This window comes from Pelophylax lessonae, assembly GCF_965119305.1.
Source record: "Pelophylax lessonae genome assembly, chromosome: 10".
Taxonomy (NCBI): domain Eukaryota; kingdom Metazoa; phylum Chordata; class Amphibia; order Anura; family Ranidae; genus Pelophylax; species Pelophylax lessonae.
Window position 1 is genome coordinate 23552211 of NC_138777.1, and position 24786 is coordinate 23576996.

At 48.1% G+C, this 24786-nt stretch overlaps 1 protein-coding gene across 1 annotated transcript in view; it reads left to right on the forward strand.

Moving 5' to 3' along the window:
• The window catches only part of TSPAN18 (tetraspanin 18), a 190622-nt gene that overhangs the window by 153039 nt on the left and 12797 nt on the right, over nucleotides 1-24786 (forward strand). The window contains exons 3-7 of the mRNA XM_082270311.1: nucleotides 1767-1842; nucleotides 5168-5362; nucleotides 6627-6701; nucleotides 11764-11862; nucleotides 12494-12664. Coding sequence (XP_082126437.1) covers nucleotides 1780-1842; nucleotides 5168-5362; nucleotides 6627-6701; nucleotides 11764-11862; nucleotides 12494-12664 — 603 coding nt within the window. The 5' untranslated portion in view covers nucleotides 1767-1779. The remainder of the gene's footprint in view (nucleotides 1-1766; nucleotides 1843-5167; nucleotides 5363-6626; nucleotides 6702-11763; nucleotides 11863-12493; nucleotides 12665-24786) is intronic.

The following is a 24786-nucleotide window of genomic DNA, read 5'->3' on the forward strand; positions in this document are numbered from 1 at the left end:
AGGAATTGGTCTATTGTTGTCATCATGAGGAAACCCAGAAAAAACCCATGATGCCATTGCTAAAGTGCATATAGGAAGTAGCTGCTAAGAGGCTGCAGGAGATCAGCAGCTTATTTACTATTTCCAATATTTTTAAATCTGCAGCAATGATGAAAATTATTCCTGGTGATCCTGCCATGAAGATCCATTTTCAGGCACTTCCTTTTTAAAGCGACAACGCTTCGTTCCTATCTCACAGTTGCAATAAATACAATGCAGCTATTGATGGGGAGCATTTACATAGGAAGTAGCTGCAAAGAGGCTGCAGGGGATGAGCCACGCTGAAAATTGTGAAAACAAGAGGAGAGCTCCTGTGCTCTCCTCTTCCGCAACCAAACAGACTTACAGCATTGTGGAAAGCAGCAGAGCTGTGATTGGCTTAGAATGCTGCCCCCCCCCCCCCAGTACTGCTGTTCAAGGAGATTCAAGAAGCTAATAAAAAAAAGTATTTCTGGTAACTGTTTGCAAAAATATCTTTATTGAACACACAAACAAAATAAAATGTGTATTCTTCCTTGAATCTTGGTGTGCTATATATATTTCTTCCAGATCTGTGCAGTAATCCAGTTCACAGCTTTGCTCTTTCTCCTTGTGCAGGATGACTGGTCTGGTCTCCGCCCCCTTCTGTAGTTTTCTACAGGCATTCTGTAGTGGGTGGAGACTGCTGGGCCCCTCCCATAGCTCTGCACTTTTTCCTTGTGCAGAGAGACTGGTCTTGTCTCCGCCCCCTCCTGTAGTTTTCTGCAGACTGTCTGCAGTGGGTGGAGCTTGCTGGGCACCTCCCACAGCTCTGCTCTCTCTCCTTGTGCAGGATGACTGCTCTTGTCTCCGCCCCCCTCCTGTAGTTTTCTACAGGCATTCTGTAGTGGGTGGAGACTGCTGGGCCCCTCCCATAGCTCTGCTCTCTTTCCTTGTTCAGAGAGACTGGTCTTGTCTCCGCCCCCTGCTGTAGTTTTCTGCAGACTGTAGTGGGTGGAGCTTGTTGGGCCCCTCCCACAGCTCTGCTCTCTCTCCTTGTGCAGGGTGACTGCTCTTGTCTCCGCCCCCTTCTGTAGTTTTCTACAGGCATTCTGTAGTGGGTGGAGACTGCTGTGCCCCTCCCATAGCTCTGCTCTCTTTCATTGTGCAGAGAGCCTGGTCTTGTCTCCGCCCCCTGCTGTCGTTTTCTGCAGACTGTCTGTAGTGGGTAGAGTCTGCTGGGCCCCTCCCACAGCTTTGCTCTTTCTCCTAGTGCAGGAGGACTGGTCTGGTCTCCGCCCCCCTCCTGTAGTTTTCTACAGGCATTCTGTAGTGGGTGGAGACTGCTGGGCCCTCCCATAGCTCTGCACTTTTTCCTTGTGCAGAGAGACTGGTCTTGTCTCCGCCCCCTCCTGTCGTTTTCTGCAGACAGTCTTTAGTGGGTGGAGCCTGCTGGTCCCTCCCACAGCTCTGCTCTCTGCACAGGCTATGTATTGATGATGTCATTGCTACTTTTACAAGGTAATAGCTGGGGTTGTAAAGGCATTCGGTGCACACAAAGTGAATTTTATGTCCTTTGTGGCTTCTGAGGGGGAAAAAAATGAAAGTTTTTTGTGTTCAGAGTTCAGCTTTATCATACCTTTTTGATAATTAAGGAATTCTTTTAATTTTCTACAAAGAGAAGAAATGAGCTTTTCAAAAACATATGAGAGAGGCGAGAGCTACATTGGAATGAATGTTAACCCCCCATTTTTCTTCTCTGTCAACAGGAGGACAGCCGACATGGAGGGCGATAGCTTAAGCTGCGTGAAATACCTCATGTTCATCTTCAACTTTTTTATATTTGTAAGTATTCCTTTGAATTGCATATTTTTTTCAGAATAAATGACTGTTGTGTGGGCTTTTTATTTTGTTTTTAAATTAATGGGGGCCCAAGAGGTGCTGAAGAAAATATTCCTGCTGTAGTACTCACCTCCTCCCCGATGCTGTCCTTTGTCATAATTGTTTTCCACCACTAGATGTCCTCAGTCTTCCAAATTAAATAACCCCTAGCATCGTATAACATGGAAGAATGAGGACATCCTGCGAGTTCAGGGCTTCATGGACCCGCCCACTGAGGGGGTGTCACCACTGTGGTAGAGAAAGGAACAGAAATCCTCATGTCACATGACCGGCCTGGAAAAGGAGCATATAGAAAATTGCAGAGGGAGTACAGGTACAGGGGGAGTGATGAGCCCGGCAGAGGGGGAGGGGGGGGGGGGTGTTTGGCTTGGGATTAAATGAGGAATGAAGTTAATATAATATTATTGTAATATGCACCCAAAAACCTTTATTTTTTTTTTATTTTACACGCCTTTCGAATCCATGCTTGCTTGCTGTTCCATATTTTGTTTATTGCATTTCATATACAGACTTGTAGTAGCTGCATAGTATTAGTATTTCTTCTTAAATCTTATAATGCTTGCAAAAAACACATACACTAGTTTGATATATCTGGGAATATTCAGGAACCTTGAAGTCATAACCTCTGACCTTTGCCTTCTGTTTTCATGTGCTTTGAAAGGTTTCTTCACACAGCGGTGTAAATACTGCATTGTTTACATTTAGCTTGTCTGCAGTCTGTACTCATAATGCATCAGATATCCCTCTGGAATCTACAATTGGTTGTCTTCACTAGCATTTATTAGGGAAGGGGCTTGGATGCTTTAAGCAGTTTGTTGTCTCTGCTTACTACATGAGTGCATTGCAGCAAAGAAATCCTTTGTGGTTTCTTCTAATGGTATGTTATTGACTTATCATTATCATCTGTGATGTCATGGAGGGGACTCTGATAAGTGCAGGAACATTCCTGTTTGCCAGTACAGCTGCCTCCTCGTCCCCCCAACCAGTCCTCATTCCCCAGTGACCCATCCTCACCTCCTTATGAGTAGTCCTCATCCCCCCATGACCTGTCCACATAACCGGGTGACTTGTCTTCATCCCTCCCATGATCCATCTTTGTCCCCCATGAGTGGTTCCCCCCCCCCCCCCCCCATGACCCATCTTTAGCTATGATGAGTGGTCCTCATTCCCCATTCTCATCCCCCCCATGACTGGTCTTCATTCCCCCATGAGCATTTCTCATCTCCTATAACCAATCCTCATCACCCATGACGCGTCCTCATCCTCCCCCATGACCCATCTTTATCCTCTGCTAATGGTCCTCATCTCCACGACCCATCCTAATTCCCCTTGACTTGTCCCCAACCACCACCGTGGCCCATCATTATCCCCAACATGACCGTCTCTCTCTCTCTCCCCAGTGACCCGTCCTCACCTCCTTATGTGTGGTCCTAATCTCCCCATGACTTGTCCACATCCCCTGGTGACCTGTCCTCATCCCCAATGAGTGGTTCTCATTCTTCCACAATCTGTCCTCACAACCCCATGTCTCATCACCCCCCCACCCCATGACCCATCTTTATCCCCCATGAGTGGTCCTCATCCCCATGACCCATCCTCACCCCCCTGTGACTAGTCCTGGTTCCCCTGTGAGCATTCCTCATTGAGACCAATCCTCATCCCCCCCATGACCTATCCGAATTCCCCATGACCCGTTCTCATCTACCCCGTGACTCATCCTTATTCTCCAATGAGCGTTCCACATTCCCCATGGCCCATCTTTATTCCCCATGAATGGTCCTAATCCCCATGACACATCCTCATTCTCCATTCTCATCCCCCCCCCCCCGACTGGTCTTCATTCCCCCATGAGCATTTCTCATCTCCTATGACCAATCCTCATCCCCCATGACTTGTCCCCCACCCCCAATCACTCATCTTTATCACCCACGAATGGTCCTCGTCCCTGTGACCCATACTAATTTCTCCTGACTCGTCCCCATCCCCCCCTCCCCCCAATGGCCCATAATTATTCCCAACATGACCGTCCCTCTCTCCCCAGTGACCCATCCTCACCTCCTTATGTGTGGTTCTAATCCCCCCCATGATCTGTCCACATCCCCTGGTGACCTGTCCTCATCCCCCCATGAGTGGTTCTAATTCTTCCACAACCTGTCTTCATCACCCCATGATTCATCATCCTCCCTCCCCATGACCCATCTTTATCCCCCATGAGTGGTCCTCATCCCCATGACCCATCCTCAATTCCATGACCCATCCTTATCCTCCTGTGACTAGACCTCATTCCCCCATGAGTGTTCCCCATCTCCTATGACCAATCCTCATCCTTATTACTTGTCCTCATCCCCCCATGACCCATCCTCATTCCCCCCAGGACCCATCCTTATTCCCCTGTGAGTGTTCCTCATTCCCCCCGTGAGTGTTCCTCATTCCCCCCGTGAGTGTTCCTCATTTCCCCGTGAGTGTTCCTCATTTCCCCGTGAGTGTTCCTCATTCTCCCGTGAGTGTTCCTCATTCTCCCGTGAGTGTTCCTCATTCCCCCGTGAGTGTTCCTCATTCCCCCGTGAGTGTTCCTCATTCCTCTGTGAGTGTTCCTCATTTCCCCGTGAGTGTTCCTCATCTCCTTTGACCAATCCTAATCTCTGTTCCTTGTCCTCATCTCCTCCCCATGTCCCATCTGTATTCTCTATGAATATTCCTCACCCCATGACCCATTCTCATCTACCCCGTGACCATAGGTGTGCACAGCCTATTGGATTAGAGTGTGCACCCCAAAGCTCAGTACACATACTGTAGGCGTGTGTGCATGTGTATATATACTGACCGTGGCAGTAGAGCAGTGGATGGTGTCATAAGAGCAGAGATTGATGTCAGTAGGGTATATTTTATTATTTTTTTTACAATTTATTTAGCAGAAAAAATATGTTTCTTTTATTTGGTGAAATATCAGAGGTCTAAATGGGGGATATGTGCTACACGGGGTTATCAGGGTGTGCCCAGGTCTATGCTCGTGACTCATCCTCATTCTCCCATGGCCCATCTTTATCCCCCCCTGAGTGGTCCCCATCCCCCATAAGCGTTCACAATCTCCTATTCTTGGTCTTCATTACCCATGACCTGTCTGGTTGGAAAAAGAAACCTGAATTGCAGGCACACCAACGTGCGGCTATCTCTGGAAAAAGTAGACAAAGCAGGTAGAGTTACCTATTTATTAGCTTTCTTCTATTCCTTCTGTGTTAACAAATCTCCCACCTTTACTTCATCCCAGCTCGGTGGAACGTTCCTGCTCGGACTCGGGGTTTGGGTAATCGTTGACCCCACCGGTTTCCGGGAAATCATAGCTGCAAACCCCCTGATGTTCATGGGCGCCTACCTGGTCCTGGCCATGGGGGCCATGTTGTTTCTTCTCGGCTTCCTGGGCTGCTGTGGAGCCATCCGTGAGAACAAGTGCCTTCTGTTGTTTGTAAGTAGCTGTGTTGTATTGTTAATTAATGAAAGTCCCTTTGCACAATTATCTAGATACTAAGGCTGGCTATACATGGTTCAAATAGATTTGTACCGTAATGGGCAGGGGCTGGCAACATTCTCATAGACGCACTCCTAAACCTCGTGGACAGCCTTCCCAAAAGAGTTAAAGCCTTTATAGCTGCAAAGGGTGGGCCAACTCCGTATTGAACCCTACGGACTAAGACTGGGATGCCATTAACCACTTTACCACCGGAGGATTTTGCTATCTTACGTCCAGGCCACTTTTTGTGATTCGGCACTGTGCAAATTTAACTGACAATTGCCAGTTAAACGAAATTTACGTCCTTTTTCTCCCCACAAATAGAGCTTTCTTTGGGTGGTATTTGATCACCTGTGCAATTTTTACTTTGTGCGCTATAAGCAAAAAAAGAGCGAAAATTTTGAAAAAATAACAATATTTTTATCATTTTTTTATATGAAATTCCCCCCAAAAAATGTAAAAATCAAATTTTTGTTTTCTGCTACATATTTTTGGTAAAAAAAAATCGCAATAAGCGTATTTTGATTGGTTTGCGCAAAAGTTATTGCGTTTACTAACTAAGGGAAAGATTTCTGTCATTTTTGGTGTTTTTTTTTTAACGAGTAATGGCGGCGATCTGCGATTTTTTTTTTTTGCGGGACTGCGACATTGCGGCGGACAGATCGGACCCATGACTGACATTTTTTACACTTTTGGGGGTACCAGTGACATTACTACAGTAATCAGTGCTATAAATATGCTCTGTTACTGTAAAAATGACACTGGCAGGGAAGGGGTTAATTTTATTGGAGAGGGAGGGGTTAATGTATGCCTGGTGCTTACTGACGTGTGGGGGGAGGGGACTGTGTGACACAGGGACAGATCGCAGGTTCAGCTATGCTGAACCCTGCAATCTGACCCTGCCTGTCACTTAGGAGATCCGCGCCGCTTTGTTTACAAAAGCGGGCGGATCTCCACACTCGATTCCCCGACGATCGGGGAAGAGCGGCGGTGATCAACGCCGCTCCTCCTCTGGCCCGACTCCCGCCGTGACTGAAAATAGCGGGAGCGAGCCTCCAGCGGCGCGCTCGCGCCGCCCACAAGGGAAGGAGTTCAGCGAGCCGCATTGCCGCAGTAGCAGCAATGTGAGTGGTCGTAAAGTGGTTAAAGTTCATGTGTGTGTAAAGGCAGGCATCCCAATAATTTTAACAATATAAAATGTGTCCTTTTTCTCTTCCAGTTCTTCATGTTCATTCTGGTTATATTCCTGGCAGAACTCTCCGCTGCTATTTTGGCGTTCCTGTTCAGGGAGAACGTAAGTGTCCCAGAGATGTACTGATCAGAATCTAGTAGTGTGTGGTGGCCGGTGAGATTTGTGACCAATTCTTCCATGCCTGTGTGTGATCTCTACGAGACACACTTGTCAAATTAGGACCTGCGGCTGTGTTCATACAGTCACTGCATCCCCATAGACTAACAGGCAACTCCAACCGCACAAACCGCTCGTTCACTCTTACAGATTTTTTTAAGTGCCGGTTCACACTAACGCGGCACGACTTCGGGGGCGACCTGTGAAGTCACTTGCACGGACTTCATATAATGAATGTCTATGCAAGTCGCTCCAGGTCGCCCTGAAGTAGTACAGGAACCTTTTTCTAAGTCGGAGTGACTTGTGTCCCTCCTATTAGAACGGTTCCTGTAGCACACAATGGACCGCGACTTGTCAGGCTGACAAGTCGTTGTAGTGTGAATGGACACTTAATACTTTAGATATAATGACTTATTTAAAATTCCCCACACTTTTAAGCCTTAAAGTGGAGTTCCACCCAAAAGTGGAACTTCCGCTTTAAATAGTCCTAACCCCCTGACATGCCACATTTGGCATGTCATTTTTTTTGGGGGGAGCGGGTACCTAGTTTTGACAGGTACCCGCTCCCACTTCTGCTCGGAGTACCACGGCGCTCTGAGCGGAAGTTCTCCTCTCCCCCTCCCTCCCTGCAATCTTCTGGGACATGTCAGAGGTCCCAGAAGATTGCCGGCCAATCAAGACGTGCAGCGCAACTCGCGCAGTGCGTACCCGGCTGTGAAGCCGCAAGCTGTCACAGCCGGGGTGCCCACACCGGTGATGCCGGCGCCGCCGAGACCAGAGGGAGAGCATCGAGGCTTCGGGCGGCCGCATCGCTGGACCGTTGGACAGGTGAGTGTGTGTTTATTAAAAGTCAGCAGCTATACTTTTTGTAGCTGCTGACTTTTAATAAACACAGAAAAGGCTGGAACTCCGCTTTAATATACAATAAATCAAGACAAAAAATATAAATATACACTACCATTCATAAAAACAGTAAAAAAAAAAAAAAAAAATATATATATATATATATATATATATATATATATATATATATATATATATATATATATATACAGTGGGTACGGAAAGTATTCAGACCCCCTTAAATTTTTCACTCTGTTATATTGCAGCCATTTGCTAAAATCATTTAAGTTCATTCTTCTTCCTCATGAATGTACACATAGCACCCCATACTGACAGAAAAACACAGAATTGTTGACATTGTTGCAGATTTATTAAAAAAGAAAAACTGAAATATCACATGGTCCTAAGTATTCAGACCCTTTGCTCAGTATTTAGTAGAAGCCCCCTTTTGATCTAATACAGCCAGGAGTCTTTTTGGGAAAGATGCAACAAGTCTTTCACACCTGGATTTGGGGATCCTCTGCCATTCCTCCTTGCAGATCCTCTCCAGTTCTGTCAGGTTGGATGGTAAACGTTGGTGGACAGCCATTTTTAGGTCTCTCCAGAGATGCTCAATTGGGTTTAAGTCAGGGCTCTGGCTGGGCCATTCAAGAACAGTCACGGAGTTGTTGTGAAGCCACTCCTTCGTTATTTTAGCTGTGTGCTTAGGGTCATTGTCTTGTTGGAAGGTAAACCTTCGGCCCAGTCTGAGGTCCAGAGCACTCTGGAGAAGGTTTTTGTCCAGGATATCCCTGTACTTGGCCGCATTCATCTTTCCCTCGATTGCAACCAGTCGTCCTGTCCCTGCAGCTGAAAAACACCCCCACAGCATGATGCTGCCACCACCATGCTTCACTGTTGGGACTGTATTGGACAGGTGATGAGCAGTGCCTGGTTTTCTCCACACATACCGCTTAGAATTAAGGCCAAAAAGTTCTATTTTGGTCTCATCAGACCAGAGAATCTTATTTCTCACCATCTTGGAGTCCTTCAGGTGTTTTTTAGCAAACTCCATGCGGGCTTTCATGTGTCTTACACTGAGGAGAGGCTTCCGTCGGGCCACTCTGCCATTAAGCCCCGACTGGTGGAGGGCTGCAGTGATGGTTGACTTTCTACAACTTTCTCCCATCTCCTGACTGCATCTCTGGAGCTCAGCCACAGTGATCTTTGGGTTCTTCTTTACCTCTCTCACCAAGGCTCTTCTCCCCCGATAGCTCAGTTTGGCCGGATGGCCAGCTCTAGGAAGGGTTCTGGTCATCCCAAACGTCTTCCATTTGAGGATTATGGAGGCCACTGTGCTCTTAGGAACCTTAAGTGCAGCAGAAATCTTTTTGTAACCTTGTCCAGATCTGTGCCTTGCCACAATTCTGTCTCTGAGCTCTTCAGGCAGTTCCTTTGACCTCATGATTCTCATTTGCTCTGACATGCATTGTGATTTGGAAGGTCTTATATAGACAGGTGTGTGGCTTTCCTAATCAAGTCCAATCAGTATAATCAAACACAGCTGGACTCAAATGAAGGTGTAGAACCATCTCAAGGATGATCAGAAGAAATGGAAAGCACCTGAGTTAAATATATGAGTGTCACAGCAAAGGGTCTGAATACTTAGGACCATGTGATATTTCAGTTTTTCTTTTTTAATAAATCTGCAACAATGTCAACAATTCTGTGTTTTTCTGTCAGTATGGGGTGCTATGTGTACATTCATGAGGAAGAGGAATGAACCTAAATGATTTTAGCAAATGGCTGCAATATAACAGTGAAAATTTTTTAGGGGGTCTGAATACTTTCCGTACCCACTGTATATATTTTTTTTTTATTGTTTTTTTATTTTTACAATTCATAAAACTTTTTATTGTATTCTTTATTATGGAATTTTTTTTTTTTATATGTTTCAAATTTGTTTTTTCAACATCCCTGTTAGGGGGAGCTTTGGTGAAATATTAGTGGTCTAAACAGACCCCTGATGACTCACTTTTGAGACCGAAAAGGTGACAGAGGACACAGTCCTCGATCTCGATCTCTACAGCCTCAGATGCACAATATGAATAAACAGGAAGAGCTCTGCGCAGTCTCCCTGTTCATTCACAAACGGATGATCGATACAGATCACTCATTGCGTTCATTCAGCAAACAAGTCCCCTTTCCCCTGCTCTCCATCCTAAAATGATCCCCTGTAGCAGCCAGTTAAAAAAAAAAGGGGGTTTGAGACTTTAAATGAGGTGTGTGACATGGCTACTGGCTGTAGCAGCCAGTGAGAGGTAGAGGAGATGAAGCTGGCAGTACTGGGGAGGGGGGTTGGGCAGGCAGTAGATGGGAGGGCAACCTGGACAGGAGGGGTGGCAGGGGGCGACATGTACTTGTACCAATCCCTTGTAGTTCCCCCCATGCAGCGTCAGGAGAGAGAGAGAATGAAAAGCTGCAATTCGTCTGCTGCAGGAGGGAGATGCAGGGGTTTGATTCCAGTCTATGCCACCCCACTGCTCCTCCTGTATAGGTTCCCTCTTCTTCCTTGTGCTTGTCAGCTGCCAGGGCCCCATACAGGGGGACAGCTGGTACAGCATATAAAACAAAACCAAAGAAATTCCCAGCTCAACTTACTGACCAGTCAGCGACCAACCAAATTGTCCTGTCTAACAGTATGCGTAAAAACAGGGGCTTCGTTTGCACACATTTGCAAATACATGCATAAGCCACAGAGCCACTTTATGGCACCCCAGTATTTGCTGTAGTCCTAACTCTGGACGCCCAGCACATTGCACAATGGCAGCAGAGGTGTCCATTAATAATGCATGTGCTTTCACCGTGGAGGCTCAAAAAATTCAGAGTCAGGACTGCAGATAATACTGGGGTGCCTTGACGGGGCTCTACAGCTTAGACAGGACAATTTGGTTGGTCGCTGACTGGTCGGTAAAGTCTCGTACACACGCGTCGAAAATTAGCAGGGAATTTTCGGCCAATGTCCGATCTGCCGATTTTCGGCTTGTTAGTATGATTCTTCCGACAACCAACTCCGACTTTTTGGCCGAATAAAATCTGGTGTGCAGGCTATATAATTTTTGTTGGCCCTTAACACAACGGCCGATTTTCCGTCAGTCAGTACAGATTTCGACAGGGAAAAATCTGTTGAGAAAGACTGGGCATGCTCAGAGAAGAAAAAACACACGGAAAGTAAACCAGCACATGACATCACTTCTGAAGTAGAATTTTGTTGGGTGAGAAAATTTGTGTGCAGTCTAGGCACATTCCAACCAACACAACACAACTTGGACAAAAGTCGGACGATCAGTCGGCCGATAATCGTTGCGTGTGTACGAGGCTTAAGTTGAGCTGGAAATATCTTTTGTTTTATTTGCACAGCCCTTCCAGGTGCTCCTTGCTGCAAAGGCCAGTTATAGGTGAGGGCCATGAGTTTGTATTGTAGGACTGGTGGTACCCCCCTTATCCGTGACCCTGACAACAGCCACTAAGTAGAAGTAGATACAGTGCATTCAGAAAGTATTCACAGCACTTCACTTTTCCCACAAATTTGCCACGTTACAGCCTTATTTCAAAGTTGATTACATTTGTTATTTTCTTCAAAATTCTACAAACAATACTCCATAATGACAACGTGAAAGAAGTTGGTTTGAAATCTTTGCAAATTTAAAAAAAATTAAAATTTAAAAAATCCCATGTACATAAGTATTTACAGCCTTTGCTCAATACTTTGTTGAAGCACCTTTGGCACCAATTACAGCCTCAAGTCTTTTTGAGTATGATGCTACAAGCTTGGCACTCCTATTTTTGGGCAGTTTCCATCAGGTTGGATGGGGAGTGTCGGTGCACAGCCGTTTTCAGATCTCTCCAGATATGTTGAATCAGGTTCAAGTCTGGGCTCTGGCTGGGCCACTCAAGGACATTCACAGAGTTGTCCCATAGCCACTTTTTTGTTATCTTGGCTGTGTGCTTAGGATTGTTGTCCTGTTGGTAAATTAACCTTTGCCCCAGTCTGAGGTCCAGAATGCTCTGTTTGTCATGTTTGTCAGTTAGTGGTTTGTCATGTAATGCAGTGTGGCCTCTCCAGTCATCTCAGGGGAAGTCAGGATCTTGGACAGGTTCTGATCTTCAATTTTTTTCTCTGCAGCTCACCAGAGACTTCTTCACCAAGGAGCTGAAGAAACATTACCAGGGGAACAACAGTACGGACATCTTCACCTCCACCTGGAACTCCGTCATGGTCACTGTGAGTTTTCCGGCCATCTGCCATACTTTGCCTTCAGCTCTAGTTCATTGCAATCACAAGAGCATGCGTTGTAGGAAAAGCAGAACATTACTTGTCAGCTTTATGTGAACTCTACAACGCTACGGCGGGAGCTCCGAATTTTCAGAGCAATGCCTTTTTGATTGAACTCTACAAATTGCGAAACCTATGTTTTATATAATATTTATTTATAGAAAATTGTATTTGATAAACATTAACTACGGGATGGCTCATTGAGAGTCTGTTTGCATACCTTGGTGGGCTTTGATATGCCACACAGCATGGTCTGAGACTAACCTAAGGCCTCATACATATCCATGCATGCACCTGTGGGAAGGGCTGTCTTTGCCTGCATGGGATGTACAGGGTGTCCCGCGATCCTGATATGATTTTTAGGACAACTCAGCTGATTTTTAGGACAACTCAGCTGTCTAGGTAAGAGCCGGGAGTGAAGTACTTTTTTATCTGCAGCCAGGTTAGTACAAGATGGATTCTGATTGGCTGCTCGGGGTACTCCATTTTGCACTTATTTATTAAGCCTGTGTATTGATTGATTTCGTTCTTATGTCTTTTTAGTGACCCTCCCCCCCCTTCTTTTTCCCTTCTCTTACAGTTTGAATGCTGTGGCGTGAACGGCCCTGAAGATTTTGGGGAAACCTTGCACTTTAGGGCCCATTCTTACAATGCAGTGCCCGAAGCTTGCTGCAGGAGGAATGTGCTTAGAAGAGAGGCGGAGATCCTGAGCAAGACAGAGTGCATGTCTGGTATCGAACTGAACAGACAGGTAAAGACTAGTGTTGAGCGAACACGGACTGTATTATTCGTGTTCGTACCGAATAATTGGATTTTTTGTACCCGAACACGGACACGGACACTTTACTGTATGTTCGGGTAAAAATCCGTGTTCGGTCGTTTTATTTCCGGGTTTTGCATGCTTTGGCGCTCTTTTCATGGCGGGCTTTCAACAGCCAATCAACAATCGTTTAACTGGTGTGCCTTAAGCCATCCCAGCCATGCCTGCAAATGTCTCAGTAGCTGTGATTGGCCGTCTGAAGCATGTGACCAAGTCTTTATAAGTTCGAGGCAGCCGCAGCGGCGTCATTATGCTGCTTAGATTCAGGGACAGAGCACACATCAACGTGCTGGCTGCTGATTAGGGAAAGATAGGCAGGAAAAAACCATTTGTGTCCGGATAGAATTGAGGGACAGGTCGGAGTGTTTAGGCAGGGCGAGTTGTAGGCATTTTAGGGATAGAGTCTGCTGAATTATATAGGGTCAGTGTCTTCTACAAACTACAATCGATATTGCTGTGTGGGGGGTGGGGTCTGCACTCAATCCTGATCTACGATCTCTTCTCAATCCTGTTAGGGACAGAGTCTGCTGAATTTTAGGGAAACTGTGTTCTACAAACTACAATCGATATTGCTGTGTGGTGTGGGATTGGAGATAGGCAGGTGTCAGTGATCCACATCCATTTTTCTGTGTGTGAGCTGCAGTGAACACAATCTTTTTGGGCTGCAGTGAACACAATCTTTTTGGGCTGCAGTGAACACAATCTTTTTGGGCTGCAGTGAACACAATCTTTTTGGGCTGCAGTGAACACAATCTTTTTGGGGTGCAGTGAACAAAATCTTTTTGGGGTGCAGTGAACACAATCCTTTTTGGTGTGCAGTGAACACAATCTTTGTGGGGTGCAGTGAACAAAATCCTTTGTGGGGTGCAGTGAACACAATCTTTTTGGGGTGCAGTGAACAAAATCCTTTTTGGGGTGCAGTGAACAACATCCTTTTTGGGGTGCAGTGAACACAATCTTTTTGGGGTGCAGTGAACAAAATCCTTTGTGGGGTGCAGTGAACACAATCTTTTTGGGGTGCAGTGAACACAATCTTTTTGGGGTGGAGTGAACAACATCCTTTTTGGGGTGCAGTGAACAAAATCCTTTTTGGGGTGCAGTGAACAAAATCATTTTTGGGGTGCAGTGAACACAATCTTTTTGGGGTGCAGTGAACACAATCTTTGTGGGGTGCAGTGAACATAATCTTTTTGGGGTGGAGTGAACAACATCCTTTTTGGGGTGCAGTGAACAACATCCTTTTTGGGGTGCAGTGAACACAATCTTTTTGGGGTGCAGTGAACACAATCTTTGTGGGGTACAGTGAACAGAATCTTTGTGGGGTGCAGTGAACACAATCTTTGGGGGGTACAGTGAACACAATCTTTGTGAGGTGCAGTGAACACAATCTTTGTGGGGTGCAGTGAACACAATCATTGTGGGGTGCAGTGAACTCAATCTTTGTGGGGTACAGTGAACACAATCTCATACTGAAGGTTTGAGGGTGCTGCCTGTTCCATACTCCCCCTACTCCTCATCTAGCCTTTTAGGGGTACAAACAATAGTAATTGGGGCCTAGTGTGGTTGTGTACGTGTGATATACATACACTTTTTTGGGATCATATTTTCTATTCCGCTATTTAATCAAAAACCTTTGGGGATCAGTTAAATTGGGGGATAGTCTGTGTTGGTACGTGTGAGAGAGATCCACCTTTCCAAGTTGTTGGGGTTCATCTCATACTTCTGAAGGTTTGAGGGTGCTGCCTGTTCCATACTCCCCCTACTCCTAGCCTTTTAGGGGTACAAACAATAGTAATTGGGGCCTAGTGTGGTTGTGTACGTGTGATATACATACACTTTTTTGGGATCATATTTTCTATTCCGCTATTTAATCAAAAACCTTTGGGGATCAGTTAAATTGGGGGATAGTCTGTGTTGGTACGTGTGAGAGAGATCCACCTTTCCAAGTTGTTGGGGTTCATCTCATACTTCTGAAGGTTTGAGGGTGCTGCCTGTTCCATACCCCCCCTACTCCTAGCCTTTTAGGGGTACAAACAATAGTAATTGGGGCCTAGTGTGGTTGTGTACGTGTGATATACATACACTTTTTTGGGATCATATTTTCTATTCCGCTATTTAATCAAAAACCTTTGGGGATCAGTTAAATTGGGGGATAGTCTGTGTTGGTACGTGTGAGAGAGATCCACCTTTCCAAGTTGTTGGGGTTCATCTCATACTTCTGAAGGTTTGAGGGTGCTGCCTGTTCCATACTCCCCCTACTCCTAGCCTTTTAGGGGTACAAACAATAGTAATTGGGGCCTAGTGTGGTTGTGTACGTGTGATATACATACACTTTTTTGGGATCATATTTTCTATTCCGCTATTTAATCAAAAACCTTTGGGGATCAGTTAAATTGGGGGATAGTCTGTGTTGGTACGTGTGAGAGAGATCCACCTTTCCAAGTTGTTGGGGTTCATCTCATACTTCTGAAGGTTTGAGGGTGCTGCCTGTTCCATACTCCCCCTACTCCTAGCCTTTTAGGGGTACAAACAATAGTAATTGGGGCCTAGTGTGGTTGTGTACGTGTGATATACATACACTTTTTTGGGATCATATTTTCTATTCCGCTATTTAATCAAAAACCTTTGGGGATCAGTTAAATTGGGGGATAGTCTGTGTTGGTACGTGTGAGAGAGATCCACCTTTCCAAGTTGTTGGGGTTCATCTCATACTTCTGAAGGTTTGAGGGTGCTGCCTGTTCCATACTCCCCCTACTCCTAGCCTTTTAGGGGTACAAACAATAGTAATTGGGGCCTAGTGTGGTTGTGTACGTGTGATATACATACACTTTTTTGGGATCATATTTTCTATTCCGCTATTTAATCAAAAACCTTTGGGGATCAGTTAAATTGGGGGATAGTCTGTGTTGGTACGTGTGAGAGAGATCCACCTTTCCAAGTTGTTGGGGTTCATCTCATACTTCTGAAGGTTTGAGGGTGCTGCCTGTTCCATACCCCCCCTACTCCTCATCTAGCCTTTTAGGGGTACAAACAATAGTAATTGGGGCCTAGTGTGGTTGTGTACGTGTGATATACATACACTTTTTTGGGATCATATTTTCTATTCCGCTATTTAATCAAAAACCTTTGGGGATCAGTTAAATTGGGGGATAGTCTGTGTTGGTACGTGTGAGAGAGATCCACCTTTCCAAGTTGTTGGGGTTCATCTCATACTTCTGAAGGTTTGAGGGTGCTGCCTGTTCCATACTCCCCCTACTCCTAGCCTTTTAGGGGTACAAACAATAGTAATTGGGGCCTAGTGTGGTTGTGTACGTGTGATATACATACACTTTTTTGGGATCATATTTTCTATTCCGCTATTTAATCAAAAACCTTTGGGGATCAGTTAAATTGGGGGATAGTCTGTGTTGGTACGTGTGAGAGAGATCCACCTTTCCAAGTTGTTGGGGTTCATCTCATACTTCTGAAGGTTTGAGGGTGCTGCCTGTTCCATACTCCCCCTACTCCTAGCCTTTTAGGGGTACAAACAATAGTAATTGGGGCCTAGTGTGGTTGTGTACGTGTGATATACATACACTTTTTTGGGATCATATTTTCTATTCCGCTATTTAATCAAAAACCTTTGGGGATCAGTTAAATTGGGGGATAGTCTGTGTTGGTACGTGTGAGAGAGATCCACCTTTCCAAGTTGTTGGGGTTCATCTCATACTTCTGAAGGTTTGAGGGTGCTGCCTGTTCCATACTCCCCCTACTCCTAGCCTTTTAGGGGTACAAACAATAGTAATTGGGGCCTAGTGTGGTTGTGTACGTGTGATATACATACACTTTTTTGGGATCATATTTTCTATTCCGCTATTTAATCAAAAACCTTTGGGGATCAGTTAAATTGGGGGATAGTCTGTGTTGGTACGTGTGAGAGAGATCCACCTTTCCAAGTTGTTGGGGTTCATCTCATACTTCTGAAGGTTTGAGGGTGCTGCCTGTTCCATACTCCCCCTACTCCTAGCCTTTTAGGGGTACAAACAATAGTAATTGGGGCCTAGTGTGGTTGTGTACGTGTGATATACATACACTTTTTTGGGATCATATTTTCTATTCCGCTATTTAATCAAAAACCTTTGGGGATCAGTTAAATTGGGGGATAGTCTGTGTCGGTACGTGTGAGAGAGATCCACCTTTCCAAGTTGTTGGGGTTCATCTCATACTTCTGAAGGTTTGAGGGTGCTGCCTGTTCCATACCCCCCCTACTCCTCATCTAGCCTTTTAGGGGTACAAACAATAGTAATTGGGGCCTAGTGTGGTTGTGTACGTGCGAGATACATACACTTTTTTTGATCATATTTCCTATTCCGCTATTCAATAAAAACCTTTGAGGATCAATTGAATTGCGGGATAGTCTGTGTCGGTACGTGTGAGAGAGATCCACCTTTCCAAGTTGTTGGGGTTCATCTCATACTTCTGAAGGTTTGAGGGTGCTGCCTGTTCCATACTCCCCCTACTCCTAGCCTTTTAGGGGTACAAACAATAGTAATTGGGGCCTAGTGTGGTTGTGTACGTGTGATATACATACACTTTTTTTGGATCATATTTTCTATTCCGCTATTCAATAAAAACCTTTCTAGGGCAAGATCTTAAATTACAGAAATATGAGGAGACCGTCAAATAAGGGCCGTGGCCTGGGTCGTGGTGCTGCTGGTAGAGCTCCTGTTGCAAGGAGAGGACATGGTCGATCTGTGCCAGCTACACGCACAAGTGAAACACCTTCCTCAAGTGTGAGTAGGCGACAGAACCTGCATCAGTATTTGGTAGGGCATCAAACGCCCCTAGAAGTGATGAGGCCAGAACAAGTTGAGGCGATAGTAGATTGGTTTGCTGCTGACAGTGCCTCCAGTTCCTTCACATTGTCTCCCACCCAGTCTACTGCAGAAAGGTCAGAGTTGGCACCTGCAGCCAATGTCCAACCGTCTTTCACCTCACCCCCTTGCAAATCAGGCCAGCAGTCTGAGCCCCAAGCCATACAGCAGTCTCTTATTCTTTTTGAGGACTCTGTCAGCAGGGTTTCCCAGGGCCATCCACCTAGCCCTGCCCCAGAAGTGGAAGAGATTGAGTGCAGCGATGCCCAACCACTTATTTCTCAAGATGAGTACATGCAAGGATCATCGCAGCACGTCTCCGATGATGACGAAACGCAGGTGCCAACTGCTGCGGCGTTCAGCATTGTGGAGACCGACAAGGAGGGCAGGGGTGAAGACTGGGTGGAAGATGATGTGGAGGACGATGAGGTCCTCGACCCCACATGGAATGAACGTCATGCAGGTGAACTGAGTAGTTTGGAGGAAGAGGCGGTGGTCGCACAGAGCCACCAGCACAGCAGAAGAGGGAGCAGGGTGCAGAAGCGGAGCGGCCGTGCCCTAGACACTACGCCCGCTACTGCCCAACGCAGCAAGGGAACGAGCGCACCAAAGTCAGCTCAAAGGAGTTCTCTAGCGTGGAAGTTCTTTAGAAAATGTGCTGATGACAGGACACGAGTGGTTTGCACCCTGTGCAATCAGAGCTTGAAGCGAGGCATGAACCTTCTCAACCTGAGCACAACCTGCATGATCAGGCATCTAAGTGCAAAGCACGAGCTGCAGTGGAGTACACACCTTCAAAACCAAGAAACGTCTCTGGCTCATCCTGCTTCCTCTTCTGCTGCAGTCTCGGCCGCTCCAGCCACATCTGTAGTGATACCGGCACCTGCCACCCAGTGTTCCCTTTAAGGTGCGCGCGTGCGCGGTCGCGCAGTGGAAATTACGTCCCGCGCAAGCACCTAGTTAGACGGCGCAGCCGCAGACGGAGCGGCCAGGGAGCAGAGCGTGCACCCCGAGAGCACGCCCATCGTGTGACAATAGCGAATGAAAATTCGCTATTGTCATACGGATCCTCCTCCTGGCCAATCAGGGAGCGGGTCCTCCCGCTTCCTGATTGGCCGAAAGGCCAACTTCATGCCATTGGCCGAGGAGGAGGCGCCGGGACTCGGGAGGATGGAGACGCGGGAAGCTGGAAGCCGGGGACTGAAGACAGAGTGCCGTGACCGTCCGTGAGGTAAGTGCACGGGGTCGCGGGGGGGCATTGCTGTGGCACTCTGCAGTTTATTGGGGGCATTGCTGTGGCACTCTGCATTTTATTGGGGGCATTGCTGTGGCACTCTGCATTTTATTGGGGGCATTGCTGTGGCACTCTGCATTTTATTGGGGGCAATGCTGTGGCACTCTGCATTTTATTGGGGGCAATGCTGTGGCACTCTGCATTTTATTGGGGGCAATGCTGTGGCACTCTGCATTTTATTGGGGGCAATGCTGTGGCACTCTGCAGTTTATTGGGGGCAATGCTGTGGCACTCTGCAGTTTATTGGGGGCAATGCTGTGGCACTCTGCAGTTTATTGGGGGCAATGCTGTGGCACTCTGCAGTTTATTGGGGGCAATGCTGTGGCACTCTGCAGTTTATTGGGGGCATTGCTGTGGCACTCTGCAATTTATTGGGGGCATTGCTGTGGCACTCTGCAATTTATTGGGGGCAATGCTGTGGCACTCTGCAATTTATTGGGGGCAATGCTGTGGCACTCTGCAATTTATTGGGGGCATTGCTGTGGCACTCTGCATTTTATTGGGGGCATTGCTGTGGCACTCTGCATTTTATTGGGGGCATTGCTGTGGCACTCTGCATTTTATTGGGGGCAATGCTGTGGCACTCTGCAGTTTATTGGGGGCAATGCTGTGGCACTCTGCAGTTTATTGGGGGCAATGCTGTGGCACTCTGCAGTTTATTGGGGGCAATGCTGTGGCACTCTGCAGTTTATTGGGGGCAATGCTGTGGCACTCTGCAGTTTATTGGGGGCAATGCTGTGGCACTCTGCAGTTTATTGGGGGCAATGCTGTGGCACTCTGCAGTTTATTGGGGGCAATGCTGTGGCACTCTGCAGTTTATTGGGGGCAATGCTGTGGCACTCTGCAGTTTATTGGGGGCAATGCTGTGGCACTCTGCAGTTTATTGGGGGCAATGCTGTGGCACTCTGCAGTTTATTGGGGGCAATGCTGTGGCACTCTGCAGTTTATTGGGGGCATTGCTGTGGCACTCTGCATTTTATTGGGGGCATTGCTGTGGCACTCTGCAATGTATTGGGGGCATTGCTGTGGCACTCTGCAATGTATTGGGGGCATTGCTGTGGCACTCTGCAATGTATTGGGGGCATTGCTGTGGCACTCTGCAATGTATTGGGGGCATTGCTGTGGCACTCTGCAATGTATTGGGGGCATTGCTGTGGCACTCTGCAATGTATTGGGGGCATTGCTGTGGCACTCTGCAATGTATTGGGGGCATTGCTGTGGCACTCTGCAATGTATTGGGGGCATTGCTGTGGCACTCTGCAATGTATTGGGGGCATTGCTGTGGCACTCTGCAATGTATTGGGGGCATTGCTGTGGCACTCTGCAATGTATTGGGGGCATTGCTGTGGCACTCTGCAGTTTATTGGGGGCAATGCTGTGGCACTCTGCAGTTTATTGGGGGCAATGCTGTGGCACTCTGCAGTTTATTGGGGGCAATGCTGTGGCACTCTGCAGTTTATTGGGGGCAATGCTGTGGCACTCTGCAGTTTATTGGGGGCAATGCTGTGGCACTCTGCAGTTTATTGGAGGCAATGCTGTGGCACTCTGCAGTTTATTGGGGGCAATGCTGTGGCACTCTGCAGTTTATTGGGGGCAATGCTGTGGCACTCTGCAGTTTATTGGGGGCAATGCTGTGGCACTCTGCAGTTTATTGGGGGCAATGCTGTGGCACTCTGCAGTTTATTGGGGGCAATGCTGTGGCACTCTGCAGTTTATTGGGGGCAATGCTGTGGCACTCTGCATTTTATTGGGGGCATTGCTGTGGCACTCTGCATTTTATTGGGGGCATTGCTGTGGCACTCTGCAATTTATTGGGGGCAATGCTGTGGCACTCTGCAGTTTATTGGGGGCAATGCTGTGGCACTCTGCAGTTTATTGGGGGCAATGCTGTGGCACTCTGCAGTTTATTGGGGGCAATGCTGTGGCACTCTGCAGTTTATTGGGGGCAATGCTGTGGCACTCTGCAGTTTATTGGGGGCAATGCTGTGGCACTCTGCAGTTTATTGGGGGCAATGCTGTGGCACTCTGCAGTTTATTGGGGGCAATGCTGTGGCACTCTGCAATTTATTGGGGGCAATGCTGTGGCACTCTGCAATTTATTGGGGGCAATGCTGTGGCACTCTGCAATTTATTGGGGGCAATGCTGTGGCACTCTGCAATTTATTGGGGGCAATGCTGTGGCACTCTGCAATTTATTGGGGGCAATGCTGTGGCACTCTGCAATTTATTGGGGGCAATGCTGTGGCACTCTGCATTTTATTGGGGGCAATGCTGTGCCACTCTGCATTTTATTGGGGGCATTGCTGTGGCACTCTGCAATTTATTGGGGGCATTGCTGTGGCACTCTGCAATTTATTGGGGGCAATGCTGTGGCACTCTGCAGTTTATTGGGGGCAATGCTGTGGCACTCTGCAGTTTATTGGGGGCAATGCTGTGGCACTCTGCAGTTTATTGGGGGCAATGCTGTGGCACTCTGCAGTTTATTGGGGGCAATGCTGTGGCACTCTGCAGTTTATTGGGGGCAATGCTGTGGCACTCTGCAGTTTATTGGGGGCATTGCTGTGGCACTCTGCAGTTTATTGGGGGCAATGCTGTGGCACTCTGCAATGTATTGGGGGCATTGCTGTGGCACTCTGCAATGTATTGGGGGCATTGCTGTGGCACTCTGCAATGTATTGGGGGCATTGCTGTGGCACTCTGCAATGTATTGGGGGCATTGCTGTGGCACTCTGCAGTTTATTGGGGGCATTGCTGTGGCACTCTGCAATGTATTGGGGGCATTGCTGTGGCACTCTGCAATGTATTGGGGGCATTGCTGTGACACTCTGCAATGTATTGGGGGCATTGCTGTGACACTCTGCAATGTATTGGGGGCATTGCTGTGACACTCTGCAATTTATTGGGGGCATTGCTGTGGCACTCTGCAGTTTATTGGGGGCATTGCTGTGGCACTCTGCAGTTTATTGGGGGCATTGCTGTGGCACTCTGCAGTTGATTGGGGCAAGCTGGTCACTCTGCATTGACGTCCCCCCCCCCCCCCCCCATTGCTCAATCTAAAGGTTTGCGCTCAGAAATTTTTTTATTTGCTCAGCTCAGTAAAAAATTAGAGGGAACATTGCTGCCACCCCGCAAACAGACGATCTGTCAGCAACACCACCACCTGGGTCACCAACAACCATCTCCACAATGTCCCGTGGAAGCGTTCAGCTTTCCATCTCCCAAACACTTGAGAGGAAGAGGAAGTACCCCCCTACCCACCCGCGATCCCTGGCCCTGAATGCCAGCATTTCAAAATTATTGGCCTTTGAAATGCTGTCATTCCGTCTGGTGGAGACGCACAGTTTTAAAAACCTTATGTCGGTGGCTGTCCCACAGTACGTCGTGCCCAGCCGCCACTACTTTTCCAGGCAAGCCATCCCTTCCCTGCACAACCAAGTGGGGGAAAAAATCAGGTGTGCACTGCGCAACGCCATCTGTGCCAAGGTCCACCTAACTACGGATACGTGGACCAGTAAGCACGGTCAGGGGCGTTATATCTCCCTAACGGCACACTGGGTAAATGCAGTGGCGGATGGGCCTGAGGCGGATAGCAATTTGGCGCATGTCCTTCCACCACCGAGGATTGCAGGGCGCTTCAGTTTGCCTCCTGTTCCTAACTCCTCCTACTCCGCTTCCTCATCCTCTACCGCCTCCTCATCCGGACAGCGTAACACCTTCACCACCAACTTCAGCACGGCCAGGGGTAAACGACAGCAGGCAGTTTTACAACTTGCCTGTTTGGGGGACAAACCACACACCGCGCAGGAGTTGTGGAGGAGCATGGAACAGCAGACAAATGAGTGGTTGCTGCCAGCGAGCCTCAAGCCCGGCCTGGTGGTGTGCGATAACGGGCGAAATCTCATAGCAGCTCTGGGCCTAGCCGGTTTGACGCACATCCCTTGCCTGGCGCATGTGCTGAATTTGGTGGTGCAGAGGTTCCTTAAAAACTACCCCGATATGTCAGAGCTGCTGCAGAAAGTGCGGGCCGTTTGTGCGCACTTTCGGCGTTCTCACCCTGCTGCTGCTCGCCTGGCAGCGCTGCAGCGTAACTTCGGCCTTCCCGCTCACCGCCTCATATGTGACGTGCCCACAAGGTGGAACTCCACCTTGCACATGCTGGAAAGACTGTGCGAGCAGCAGCAGGCCATAGTGGAGTTTCAGCTGCAGCACGCACGCGTGAGTCGCTCTGCGGAACAGCACCACTTCACCACCAATAACTGGGCCTCCATGCGAGACCTGTGTGCCTTGTTGCGCTGTTTTGAGTACTCCACCAACATGGCCAGTGGCAATGACGCCGTTCTCAGCTTAACTATCCCACTTCTATGCCTCCTTGAAAAAACAATTCGGGCGATGATGGAAGAGGATGTGGCACAGGATGAGGAGGAGGAGGAGGATGAAGAGGTAACATTTCCAAGGCTTTCAGGGCAGTCATTCGCAAGGGGCTCCGAGGGTGGGTTCCTGCACACGCAAACGCCAGGGACGCAATTGTCCAGCAGGGGCACAGTTCTGGAGGATGAGGAGGATGAGGAGGAGGAGGAGCTGGAGGAGGAGATGGAACCATGTTCACAGCAGGGTGGCACCCAGGCCAGCTCATGGCCATCACTGGTGCGTGGCTGGGGGGATACAGAGGACACGGACCATACACCTCCCACAGAGGACAGCCTTTCGTTGCCTCTGGGCAGCCTGGCACACATGAGCGATTACATGCTGCAGTGTCTCCACAACGACCGCCGAGTTGCCCACATTCTAACTTGTGCTGATTACTGGGTGGCCACGCTGCTGGATCCCCGTTACAAGGACAACGTACCGTCCTTAATTCACTCACTGGAGCGCGATCGCAAGATGCGCGAGTACAAGCGCACGCTGGTAGACGCCATGCTGCTGGCATTCCCATCTGACAGCGGGGCCACAGTGGAAGCACAAGGCAGAGGAGGAGGAGGAGGAGGTCGCCAACGCAACCAGGGCACCGCCAGCACCTCAGAAGGCAGGGTTAGCATGGCCGAAATGTGGAAAAGCTTTGTCAGCACGCCACAACAAACAGCAGCACCAGCAGCTCAGATGGAACGTCTTAGCAGGAGGCAGCATTTTACCAACATGGTGGAGCAGTATGTGTGCACACGCCTACATGTAGTGAATGACGGGTCTGCCCCCTTCAACTTCTGGGTCTCCAAATTGGGCACATGGCCTGAGCTTGCCCTTTACGCCTTGGAGGTGCTGGCGTGCCCTGCAGCCAGTGTATTATCTGAACGGGTATTTAGCACGGCTGGGGGCGTTATAACAGACAAGCGCAGCCGCCTGTCCAGAGACAATGTGGACAAGCTCACGTTCATTAAAATGAACCAGGCATGGATCCCACGGGACTTTTCCGTACCTTGTGCAGAATAGCAATGGATACCGACCTTACCCACCCATTGTTCCATTTTTGCTCTTTCTCACTCTTTTGGGGTGTACCCTCATTTAAAATTTGTGAAAAGAAGCAGTGTTGGCTACCTCGTCCTCCTCCTCAGGGCCAGATTAATGTAGGGGCTATTGGAGCTGCAGCTCCAGGCCCCTACCTTTTATATAGGCCCCCGGGTTGGCCATATTCACTGTTACCGCTCTTCTGTCACTTGTAAACACAGAAGTCTAGCTTCTATGCTCACTTCCCCAGGCAGCACCCTCAGAACCTCCCCACACAGCGCGAAGGCCGGACAAGGAGGGACAGTTGGCGATGCATGGATGTGTTTATGGGCTTCAGAGACAGCATCCCATGTTGAATTAGGCATGCATGGCTGCACCCTTCCTCCTCTGGGTGCATGGCAAGGCACGGCCCTAAGGCCCTTCAAAATCCTCAGCACCAAGCCCATGATGCTGTTAATCCGGCCCTG